Raw genomic sequence first — 13604 nt, 5'->3', positions numbered from 1 at the left:
GAAGGCTTCTTAAAAAAAAAGCATATCAGCTTGAAATGTGAAACAGGGTATAATACAGGAGGGGAAAAAATATCATAACAGTCAGATCTGTATTATACAGGTATACAATAGTATAATGTAGACACGCCAATATCATGGGATATTTACAAAAATTTATGTTACCCTTTAGGCATGGGCCCAATACCCAAGGGTGGGTGTGCTGTGTTAATAAAGAGGCAATCCCTAGTGATAAATTTAACGTTCATAGTAGGCTACTGCCCACTTCCATTATGATAATAAACTCTTTCACCTGTAAAAGAAATATATTAGAATACAAATATACCTAATGGAGGTACCTCAGCAAGTATTAAATGTTAAGAAAAATGACTAAACCTGTTATGAGCTTATAGAGCCTATTGACATTAATATTGTATAAAACGTCTAACTAGTGAACACTTTTTGTAACTAAGCTATAGTCAACTAATACAGTTACTAATGAACATATTATGGATTAAAGTATACAATATAGCAGGAACGCTACACCTTACACTATAATAAACAAATATGGCCTGTTTTATTCATCAAGCTAATAAAAAACATTTCTAAAGTCCTGCTGCAGCAATAAAACTGAAGATAGGGTACTTGTCAGTCCTAACTGTCTCATCTTTGACAGCTAGAGGAAACCTCTCAAACTCACTGTTCATCCGACACCAGATCTTAGCCTGATACATAAGGGTAGGAGGACCTGGGAAAGTTTGGAGACAAAGTTCCGTCGAATGCAGCCGGAGGATATGGCTCTTAGTGTTGCTCGTGACCGGGTATCAGTCCACAAAGCTCTACTCATTTCCATAAGATCTGTCATAAGATCCACCTTCCCCACCGGGATCTCAGAGACGAGGGGCTCCAAAGATCTAGTCAAACCAAACTGACACGCTGAGTGGTACTCCGCTGTCACCACTCCAGTCCGGATCGCCGGACTCTGAGTAAGCAGGGCGCCATGAAGTGATTCCTCTGCTTCAATTGAGCTGGGCTGTGAGGGGTTCCGCCCCTCGCTAAAATCCATTGTGAGCAACACATTAGGCTCAGGTATCTGGCTATGCACAGCGCGCGCCTCTTTCAGATCGTGGGTCTTGTCTGCTCCCCCTGTAGATATGTCTGATGCACGATGCCCAGTCACTCCCTCAGGTCCACATATTGTAGACGTGTTCTTTTTCATACCCATGGCGACTCTCAGCTCCGCAATGAGCGCTTGGTGATGTGTGTCTAAAGAGAGCAGTAAGCCTCGCAGCGAAGAGACAGTTTGACTTTCCATATCGTAGGCTAGGGCTGAAGGGAGGTATAATAAAAGTCATGCTAATATCAGCTTCAATGCGTTATCAAAGATGGCGGGCGACCCCATGCATAACGATTACTTCAGGCCAAAGAATCTTTATGTTGCTGTGGCATCAGGGACCTCTCCTTATGGACTGTAGCTTTTGCTCTGTAATCTAGGGTCCAATAAAAGAGAGATACGAGTGCAGAGAGACCTTAATTAGTTTGTAATAAGGAGTTATTTGATCAAGTAGCAGGAGCTCTGCAGAGACACGTCTTGCCACTTAGGCTGTTAGCTCCGCCCCAGGGTGTAGTGTTTTTAATTCCTTCACCGTATGCTGATGAATGTGTGGTTAATATATTATCCAATTAATGAACTTTAGTGTATGTATGTTGGTTAACAAATTGTATTAATAACCATTATTGCCTGATGATGGAGGGCTGAGTTAGCTAATTTTTTTCACAGATTTGAGTTATCTATTTTTTTGTAAGTCTATTTACAATTACTTGTTAGTTGTATTCTGTCCTCTAACTCAAAATCTGTGGCATGCAGTCTAAATAGTTTGGAGATTATAATACTCAAATTTGGCTATCAGCCTATAACTACAGACTTCCTGCGTATTCGAAACTCAGCCCCACCCCCACCTCCCCCTCTCCCCCCCTTTTTTTCTAATATGTCTTACATTTGTTTGCTTACTGAGGCCTAGATTGCAAATAGAGCCCAAAAACATTAGCTCTTATGTGTGATAACATCTCTTGAGTGCAATCAATAGCGCTTCTATTTTTGCACTCATATTACAATCTTACCTCAAGTGATAGTTTAGGACACAAGAGTTTGCTAAATACTTCACATAATAGATTTCTGTGGGGGTGTGAGTTAGGTCAATGGGTGCACAAGTAGTGAAGTTCTTTCTGTGCTACACTATTGATTAATGCACAACTTGTAATACAAGCTCAATAAGTATGCTAATAGTGCCCCGTACTATCTATTAAAGTATAGGGTGATCTAAAAATGTTGTGGATGGTCTTGAGATGCTTTGGTTAAAATATTTAACCACCCAATTGTAATATTAGATTGTGTGTTAGTATTATAAGCAAAATATAAACCACCCTGCATTATTAGTTAGGCTTGACTTGTAATCTAGTCCTATATATGTAAATACTACTTAAGGTTGATTACAGAATTGTTCCAAGCATCATGTGACGCCACCTTCCTCAACCAGAAACAGCTGCAGGCATCAGCAGCAGCCATGCAAAATTTGAGTTTTGTCCTCTCCCTATGAGATATTAAAGGGACATAAATATCAAAAATTTTCTTTCATGATTCAGATAGAATATACAATTTTAAACAACTTCCCAATTTACTTCTATTGTCATTTTTATTTTTGTTTTCTTGTTATCTTTAGTTGAAAATCAGGAAGGTTTTAAGTTCAGTAGTGTGCACGTTTCTGTAGCTCAATAGGCAGCAGTTTTACAACAGTGTTATACATTAGCAAGAGTACTAGATGGCAGCACTGTGTCCTGTCATGTAGAATTCCAGAAATGTGCACACTACCTATCTAGATATCTCTTTAACAAAGACTAGCATGAGAAATAAACAAATCTGATAATAAAAAGAAAATCAGAAACCTTTTTAAAATTGTATTCTCTATCTGAGAAATGAAAGAAAAAATGTAGGTTTCACGTCCCTTTAATAAGGAGAACATAAGCCATATTGTATGTTACACAGACTCACAATTTTACTTGACTGGCCTGCAAGATTAATACAAATATTTACAGTTTTTAAAAAAATGTGTGCTGAAACATTTAAGCACTTACCTAGAATAAGAAATGGGGCATTAGCTACTGTTATGACAAAGGGAACTCCACAAAACAGCAACAGACCAAAACTACTCAGCACGGCTAATCCAGATGAAATCACTCCAAATGCTGCAACCCAAACTTTATTTCTTACAGGGTCCAGTCTAAAAGATAACACATAAAAAATTAAAAATTGTAAATGAATATTGCAACATCAAATCCACCGAAAAGCATTGTAAATGAAGAGGATTTTTAAAAAGAATTCAAATTCTATTAGTATAAAAATATTAGTCTCAGAATTATATACCTATCAAGATAATGCACCCTGAGCTATTGATTGCACCTGTGGTGTATTTAGGTTTTGTGCGGCCCTTGACACTCAAAATTCTGCTGCCCCATGCACCCCGCAAGATTTTAGGCCTTTTTTGGCCATAATATTTTTTTTGATAAAGGTTTACTATGATCAGTCCGGAAAGGGAAAGCACAATCTTACTGGTATCACAGCTGCCAGGGTGCACTTTAAATGAATATAAAAGTCCCGGTCCAAGAAAAGGCACTCACTGGTCTTTGAATAAAATATAGCATTTATTATATCAAATTCAAAACCGACATAATGTTTCGGTGCCAATCCGCACCTTTGTCAAATGTCAAAACAGTTCAACACAGTGAACCTAAAAACAATTGCCTTTCTTGGACCAGGACTTTTATATATATATATATATATATATATATTTATATATATATATATATATATACTGCAGTGGAAAGGCAAACTAAGGGGTGGCCAAGGGCAGGGGATCCCCGGGCAGCTCCTCCAGAGAAGAGGAAGAGGTGGGGGACCTTGGAATAGAAGCACTGCGGTCTCTGATGCATAGTGGTGCTCAGTACACTACCACTCTTGAGTAGGCTGCACCAGGCCTAAGCAGGAACTGCCACCACATTTGTACTGCTGAGGAGAGCTCTGTGTGCAGGTATGGGGTGCAAAGTAGCCTTGCAAAGATTGGCCGCAATACCAACTTGATGGGCACAACCCAGTCTGCGCTCCCTAGCTGGCACACCAGGAAATATATATGTCTGATGATGAATATAAACCAGGGGGGAGGATAGCCATGGGTGATGTGAAAAAGTCTGGAGGGTTGTGCATGGGGCAAATAGTAACAAATATAGCACCTGTGAAAGTTCCCATAAGAACTCCATGAATTGTGTTAACTGGATCCCCACCTGAAAGTCTGAAAATAGCAAAGTGGGTTGCCGTGGCCATGGTGATTGGTTTCCAGTGAGCATTTTTAAATATGCAAACCTTTAGCTAATTCAGAATAAAGTGAAGCATTCAATGTAGTAGGATCTGTTGCTGTGGGTGGAAAAGCTTGAAGACTCTAAATGACTCCAGTATAATAATGTAAAAGCTTTAAAGTTATTTAAAGCTTTTACATTATATGGTGAACTGCTTGTGCAATGTCGCCCCCTGCAGATTCACGGCCAAACTTTTTAAGAGGCAGAGGAGCAGTGGTCTTAAGACCGCTGCTTCATAACTGCTGTTTCCGGCGAGCCTGAAGGCTCGGGCAGAAACAGGGGCATCAGGGGCCATCTGGCCCTTGATAAATCGGCCCCCATGACTTAAAATGACTGAATGTGAATGTTAGCAATATTTTAGATGGAGTTTCATTCATCCGTTGTAATGAAGAGGCGCTATAACCTACTTTTTATGTTATGTTGACATTCTTATACCCATCGCTCCAGCCACCCACTTCAAAACATTTTTTTCAGTGAGCTAATGATTTGAAATATTGTCCAATTGGCATTCCAGCCATACTGCACTTTTGTTTTTAGCTACAGCACTGACTGGAGAACAGTTCAAACCATTAGCTCCCCAAAAAATTACTTTTGAAGTGGGCGGCCGGAGCGCAGAGTGTAAGAATTCCATTACTACATTAAAAAGTAAGTTATAACGCATCTTCATTACAGCTGAAGAATTAAACTCCAACTAAAATATTTCTAACATTCCAGATCTGTTTACACAAAGGGGAGAGATTGTTGCTCCCCAAGGTTTTGCATGTGGAATGGCTACCATACCTTTAAAGGGTTTGGGAGTGTGTTATTTTAGGCATCCTGGCAGGTGGTGTCAATGCCCAATCCTAACAGCACAGTCTGTAGTAAGTGAAGGGCAGAGCTGACTCATTACCGCTGGTATTATGAGTTTAAAGTTAACGTGATTGCTTGAGTGCAATTGCGATTTATGCTAGAATGATTACCGTGACCTCAGAGCTCTGGTTAACTGTTTCAGGAAACAAAAAAATTTCACAAAACACATCAAAATTACATTAAAATACACTTACACTCATAATAACACCATCTGATAAAAAATATTGGACACAAAAGTTATAGGGGCTCAAAGATATGAGGTTTCAGGTGTCAGAAAAAAAAGGCAGGCAAAGGGCTTTAACATAGACATACAGTATGTATGTATATATATATATATATATATATATATATATATATATATACTGTATATATATACATATATATGTGTATATATAAGTTTGCACTTATGTATTTATATGTGTATGTATTTACAGACAAAATTACAAGTATAAACACATAAATACACAATATTTACTGTACATATTTCACATATCAATGTTCTGCACATAGGGGGATATGTTCCATGTATTTATAAATAGATATTCCTATATATATCTGTATATATTTATACCTATATATAATAATGTGTGTATATATATTAAAGCCTAAAAATTAAAGCCATTGAACACATTCCATACAGAGTAGGAGAAAATAGATTACTCCAGCTAAGAAAGAGAGAAACATACTGGATTCACAAATTAAAAACCAGGAAACCATATGGCTTAAATACTGATATTGATCTAGCAGCCTTCCTTTAAAGAATTAAAACCACCAAGTATCTATTACATTATTATTCCTATTGATTTCTTTTTTACATAAATATGTATAAACATAATTACATATACATACACATCCCTACATTTTAATCTGCTAATAACACTTTAGGTTATCCAAATTTTATTTTATTTTATTTTTTTTCATCTCTTTTTCCGTATTTTAATTAAAAAATTTGTATTATCCCAATTATCCCAAATCTTTATAACCACGGATTATCCACTATTTTCTTTTTTAATCCATTTTATTTCTCCACATAAACCAAAAAATTTTTTGTAACTATTTCTCGTTATCAAAAAATGCCCTTTGTACACCAAAAATATTTATCGGATCAATTAGATCATTATACACTCCTCCTTCTTCCGTACCAATTAGCTTGACGCTATTTAAGGGTACCCAGGATGCCAATAGATCCATTAGCCTCTGATGAAGTGAGCTGATACGCTCACGAAACACGTAAGGCACGTGACGCACGTTCGTGACGTCACTTCCGGAATTCCGATACACTCGCCGAGACCTTGTCACTAACTGCACCGTGCAGTGTTGGTGGTCTCAGCCGCTTTTTTCAAATCCTTTTTCGAACCTTAGGACCCTACCACAGGGCACCCATCCTCAGCTTTATATTTATAGTAAGTAAATCCGCCACTTACTCGGCACCATATTCCTTCGTGCCGCCTGGCCACTTATTAACCCCCCTTTTTTTCGTTCAATATTACTGTTTTTATTTGTTCGGCTACCATCAATTGTTTTTTATATTTATATATTTCTCATCTGATATATTTTATAACGCATATCTGTATACCCCTTTTTTTATATATATTTTTAAGAGCACAATACATTTTTAATGAGTACAATAATAAATTATAACTGTTTTTAATTCTCTTGTATATTTTTTTATTTACGCATATTTATATATATATATATATTTTTTTTTCCATATAATTCCCCCCTTTTTTTCTTTTTCATCATTAAATAAATATATATTTTTTTAATTTTGATTATCAGCTTATATTAAATAGGAACTTCCTTCCTCTTTACCCTCTGTCCACATATACAGTGTGGTAAGAACTGGAAGTTCCCACAAGCAGCCTCCGTTTGACTTTATGAGATATTAATATAGACATAAATATCCTTTTGTGTGCATATTTTCCTTGCTCCCTTACATGTGCTTGGGTGTTAACACACACCGTCCATTTCTACCCGTCGTTGATCGCTGGTCCCTGTGATCCAACAGGTGAGCATTTATTATTATTTAATTTCTCCATATATTGCCCTCACTCATCTGGGGATATCCCCATTTCCGTTTTTCCTCCCTCCCATGTGCTTATGAGGAACATCTTCTGCAAGCGCTATTAGAACACACTCTATTCCAATTCTCACCACTTTAGTCTCATTCAGGAGGAATGAGACATCACTAATAGCAGCAGGCATTGGACATCCTCAAAGAGCATTTCTCTGCACTACTACCATTACTCTTGTTGTGGCGCAACTACCTAAAACCCTCTCGTATCGCCCATATATATATATATATATATATATATATATACACACACACACATATAGAGAGAAGTGCACTTACAGGAACGAACAACTGGCTCAATACCATTGTTAGCCTGTTCTATGGTGATTTACCACCTGGGTGCAGCTTTTAAGCCCAGTAATGCTTTTCACAGAGTAGAACTTTCCTGTAGTATATCAGTCTGATCCCGCCTATTACGGTCAGTCCAGCGCCGAAATACCAGGCAATTCCTCTCTGAACAAGGAACACAGCAACCCCAGACAATCGTTTCGGCCTTCATTGGGCCTCGTCAGTGAGGTGTAGCCATATTCCTCTAAGCACACTGAGCAAGGAGTCCACATCTGGTTGCCCCTTTTTTCCCATAGGGAGACTAAATACATATAGAGAGAAATGCACTCACAGGAACGAACAACTGGCTCAGTACCATTGTTAGCCTGTTCTATGGCGATTTACAACCTGTGTGCAGCTTATTAACCCAGAAATGCTTTTCACAGAGTAGAACTTTTCTGTAGTATATCAGTCCGATCCCGCCTATTACGGTCAGTCCAGCACCGAAATACCAGGCAATTCCTCTCTGAACAAGGAACACAGCAACCCCAGATGATCTTTTCGGCCTTCATTGGGCCTCGTCAGTGAGGTGTAGCAAGGAGTCAACGTCTGGTTGCCCCTTTTTCCCATAGGGAGACTAAATACATATAGAGAGACATGCACTTAAAGGAACGAACAACTGGTATTTCAGTGCTGGACTGACCATAATAGGCGGGATCAGACTGATATGCTACAGGAAAGTTCTATTCTGTCAAAAGCATTACTGGGCTAAAAGAAGCTGTACCCAAGTGGTAAATCGCCATACAACAGGCTAACAATGGTATTGAGCCGGTTGTTCGTTCCTGTGAGTGTGCTTCTCTCTGTGTGTATTTAGTCTCCCTATGGGAAAAAGGGCAAACCAGACGTGGACTCCTTGCTCAGTGTGCTTAGAGGAATATGGCTACACCTTACTGAAGAGGCCCCATGAAGGCCAAAACGATCATCTGGGGTTGTTGTGTTCCTTGTTCAGAGAGGAATTACCTGGTATTTTGGTGCTGGACTGACTGTAATAGGCGGGATCAGAGTGATATGCTACAGGAAAGTTCTACTCTGTGAAAAGCATTACTGGGCTAAAAGAAGCTGCACCCAGGTGTTAAATTGGCATAGAAGAGGCTAACAATGGTATTGAGCCGTTTGTGCGTTCCTGTGAGTGTGCTTCTCTCTGTGTGTATTTAGTCTCCCTATGGGAAAAAGGGGAAACCAGACGTGGACGTGGACTCCTTGCTCAGTGTGCTTAGAGAAATATGGCTACACCTCACTGACAAGGCCCCATGAAGGCCGAAACGATCATCTGGGGTTGCTGTTCTCCTTGTTCAGAGAGGAATTGCCTGGTATTTCGGTGCTGGACTGACTGTAATAGGCGGGCTCAGAGTGATATGCTACAGGAAAGTTCCACTCTGTGAAAAGCATTACTGGGCTAAAAGAAGCTGCACCAAGGTGGTAAATCGCCATAGAACAGGCTAACAACGGTATTGAGACGGTTGTTCATTCCTGTGAGTGTGCTTCTCTGTGTATATATATATATTAAAAATATATACTTGGGCAAAAAACATCAGATAATATATGTGGAAGTATTAATTTATTCAAGAATAAATAGAACATATTCTGTAATGTGAAGAACATTGAAATGTGAAATATTTATATTTTCATGTAGGGTTTTGCAGAGTTCAATGTTTTTTCCCACTTTTTTTGCTTCTTTGACTTCATGAATGTGCTAGCGATATTCTTACTTTGGCTTTTTGCGCTCATCGTGTTAGCGTGCAAGTAAAAAAACTGTTTACTTTTAACTCATAATACAACTGCGACCCAACAAGCCCAAAAAGCTTACTTCTAGCACAATTAAAGTGATATGAAACCCAAATTTTTCTTTTCATGATTCAGATAGAGCGTGCAATTTTAAGCAACTTTCTAATTTACTCTTAAGATCAGTTGTTCTTCATTCTCTTGGTATCTTTATTTAAAAATAAGTGCTGTGTAAAAAGATATACTTCAGTTGCTGTCCAGCTGCAGGTAAAAAATGAACTGCAGCCAATAAGCATCAACAGTGCTGAGGTCATGAACTCTTTTACTGTTATCTCATGAGATTTCACTTAACTCTCATGAGATTTCATAGTAAACTTCCTTAAACTGATTAGGGAAAAAACACGAGTGTGCAAGAGGCTCACTCCCCTGCCGGTCCCAGTACAGGCATACTGATTTGCTGCTTAAAGTCCTTTACAATGGGGTATGAATACTTAGGACATTTTGAGGTAAAATATCTTTTTTTTTTACATAGAGATGTACAGGTGATATTTTCTAGTCAGCTTTTTACAGCTATGCTGCATCACTTTCAAGTGTTTCAACATTTAAGTATCATGGACCTTTAAGCGCTTAAAGGCCTGCTTGGGCCTGCTTGAGGGGATACGAACATTGTTTTTTTCAATTTAAACAGACTAATTAATTTAAATAGTGACAACCATTAATGTTTTGAAAACCACTTACAGCAACTGCATATTAACACATCTACCATGTGCATATTGGTATAAAAAATGTAATCATAGGGTCATCACAAGAAAGGACAACAGTCACTTTAATTGGAACATTTTTAGCACAGTTTACAATCATCACTAGAGTGCACCTAGGGTTGACACCTCGGCCATATTTTTATGAAGACTTATGACTTATATACATGGTGCAGGTTGTGCAGAGGGGAAAGAGAACAGTGATGTCCAGACTCAATATATGTCTGCTGTTCTGGGGCGCAATGCATGTTACCATATGCACTCACTGAAACTCAGAACTGTCATGGGAAACAGCGATGAGTTGACAATCATAAGTGCAACCTATAGTCTTACGTACAACATAAAGAGGGTCACCCTTTCAATGGTTAACTATAGCATTGCTCAGTGGACATCTTTTAATCTATAATTCTTGCATCGATACATTCAATATACACTTAAAAGTACACAGTGCGTCCGCAACGCTGCAAACATCATATTCATGTGCGCACACAATATCATTCACTGTCGAACATTGGGGGGACACATTGTAGTTTCAACTGTATTGCAGAAATAAAAAGAAATCAAAGGAAAAGTGGATTGCAATTATTGAGAGAACTCAAACTACAAGCACACATATGAAAGGGCACAAACTCAGTTCAATCTTTTGTGTAATGTAAACACTACTGCTGAAACTAGTACACTGAGCAAACGTCATGTTAGAGACTACTACATAAACGTGAGCAGTGCACAAATTATGATCAAGGGGTAGATTTACCAAGCAGCGGATGCTGCTATCTACCCCCATACTTTACGGTTTGCCGGAAATTTAAGTTAAGAAGCAGTTATCATAAGACCTCTGCTCCTTAACTCGTCCGCCACCTCTGAGGTGGAGGACAGCAATCAGCCCGATCGGATACGATCGGATTGATAGATACGCCCTGCTAACGGCCGATTGGCCGAGAATGTGCAGGGAGCGGCATTACACAATCATTTCACTTGAAATGCTTGTGCAATGATAAATGCCGACAGCGTTTTTTTCGATGTGTGGCGGACTGTGCATTACTATGTACAATGTATGTTAAAGGTATAGTAAACACGAAAAATTGTATTGTTTAAAAAGATAGATAATCCCTTTATTTACCATTCCCCAGTTTTGCATAACCAACACTGTTATAAAAATATACTTTCTTTCATGTAATTAGCAAGAGTCCATGAGCTAGTGACGTATGGGATATACATTCCTACCAGGAGGGGCAAAGTTTCCCAAACCTCAAAATGCCTATAAATACACCCCTCACCACACCCACAAATCAGTTTTACAAACTTTGCCTCCCATGGAGGTGGTGAAGTAAGTTTGTGCTAGATTCTACGTTGATATGCGCTCCGCAGCAGGTTGGAGCCCGGTTTTCCTCTCAGCGTGCAGTGAATGTCAGAGGGATGTGAAGAGAGTATTGCCTATTTGAATTCAATGATCTCCTTCTACGGGGTCTATTTCATAGGTTCTCTGTTATCGGTCGTAGAGATTCATCTCTTACCTCCCTTTTCAGATCGACGATATACTCTTATATACCATTACCTCTACTGATTCTCGTTTCAGTACTGGTTTGGCTTTCTACTACATGTAGATGTGTGTCCTGGGGTAAGTAAGTCTTATTTTTGTGACACTCTAAGCTATGGTTGGGCACTTTTATATAAAGTTCTAAATATTTGTGTTTAAACATTTATTTGCCTTGATTCAGGATGTTCAATATTCCTTATTTCAGACAGTCAGTTTCATTATTTGGGATAATGCATTTGAATAATCAATTTTTTTCTTACCTTAAAATTTGACTTTTTTCCCTGTGGGCTGTTAGGCTCGCGGGGGCTGAAAATGCTTCATTTTATTGCGTCATTTTTGGCGCGGACTTTTTTGGCGCAAAATAATTTCTTTGTTATTTCCGGCGTCATACTTGTCACCGGAAGTTGCGTCATTTTTTTGCCGTTTTTGCGCCAAAAGTGTCGGCGTTACCGGATGTGGCGTCATTTTTGGCGCTAAAAGCATTTAGGCGCCAAATAATGTGGGCGTCTTTTTTGGCGCTAAAAAATATGGGCGTCATTATTGTCTCCACATTATTTAAGTCTCATTGTTTATTTGCTTCTGGTTGCTAGAAGCTTGTTCACTGGCATTTTTTCCCATTCCTGAAACTGTCATTTAAGGAATTTGATCAATTTTGCTTTATATGTTGTTTTTTCTATTACATATTGCAAGATGTCTCAGATTGACCCTGAATCAGAAGATACTTCTGGAAAGTCGCTGCCTGATGCTGGATCTACCAAAGTTAAGTGTATTTGCTGTAAACTTGTGGTATCTGTTCCTCCAGCTGTTGTAATGAATGTCATGACAGACTTGTTAATGCAGATAATATTTCCTTTAGTAATGTTACATTACCTGTTGCTGTTCCATCAACATCTAATACTCAGAGTGTTCCTGTTAACATAAGAGATTTTGTTTCTAAATCCATTAAGAAGGCTATGTCTGTTATTCCTCCTTCTAGTAAACGTAAAAGGTTTTTTAAAAAACTTCTCATTTTTCAGATGAATTTTTAAATGAACATCATCATTCTGATTCTGATAATGATTCCTCTTGTTCAGAGGATTCTGTTTCAGAGGTTGATGCTGATAAATCTTCATATTTATTCAAAATGGAATTTATTCGTTCTTTACTTAAAGAAGTCTTAATTGCATTAGAAATAGAGGAATCTGGTCCTCTTGTTACTAAATCTAAACGTTTAAATAAGGTTTTTAAATCTCCTGTAGTTATTCCAGAAGTTTTTCCTGTCCCTGATGCTATTTCTGAAGTAATTTCCAGGGAATGGAATAATTTGGGTAATTCATTTACTCCTTCTAAACGTTTTAAGCAATTATATCCTGTGCCATCTGACAGATTAGAGTTTTGGGACAAAATCCCTAAGGTTGATGGGGCTATCTCTACTCTTGCTAAATGTACTACTATTCCTACGGCAGATAGTACTTCCTTTAAGGATCCTATAGATAGGAAAATTGAATCCTTTCTAAGAAAAGCTTACTTATGTTCAGGTAATCTTCTTAGACCTGCTATATCTTTAGCGGATGTTGCTGCAGCTTCAACTTTTTGGTTGAAAGCTTTAGCGCAACAAGTAACAGATCATAATTCTCATAGCATTGTTAATCTTCTTCAAAATGCTAATAATTTTATTTGTGATGCCATCTTTGATATCATTAGGGTTGATGTCCGGTATATGTCTCTAGCTATTTTAGCTAGAAGAGCTTTATGGCTTAAAACTTGGAATGCTGATATGTCTTCCAAGTCAACTTTGCTTTCCCTTTCTTTCCAGGGTAATAAATTATTTAGTTCACAGTTGGATTCTATTATTTCAACTGTTACTGGGGGGAAAGGAACTTTTTTACCACAGGATAAAAAATCTAAAGGTAAATTTAGGTCTACTAATCGTTTTCGTTCCTTTCGTCACAATAAGGAACAAAAGCCTGACCCT

At 38.2% G+C, this 13604-nt stretch overlaps 1 protein-coding gene across 1 annotated transcript in view; it reads right to left on the bottom strand.

Annotated features, from left to right (window-relative positions):
- LOC128661437 (patched domain-containing protein 3-like) overlaps window positions 1-13604 on the bottom strand; it is a 63511-nt gene that overhangs the window by 31368 nt on the left and 18539 nt on the right. The window contains exon 3 of the mRNA XM_053715692.1: window positions 3109-3254. Coding sequence (XP_053571667.1) covers window positions 3109-3254 — 146 coding nt within the window. The remainder of the gene's footprint in view (window positions 1-3108; window positions 3255-13604) is intronic.

This window comes from Bombina bombina, chromosome 5 (assembly GCF_027579735.1).
Source record: "Bombina bombina isolate aBomBom1 chromosome 5, aBomBom1.pri, whole genome shotgun sequence".
NCBI lineage: Eukaryota > Metazoa > Chordata > Amphibia > Anura > Bombinatoridae > Bombina > Bombina bombina.
Note: the sequence above shows the minus strand (reverse complement) of the source record. Positions and strands in the feature narration are given on the sequence as shown.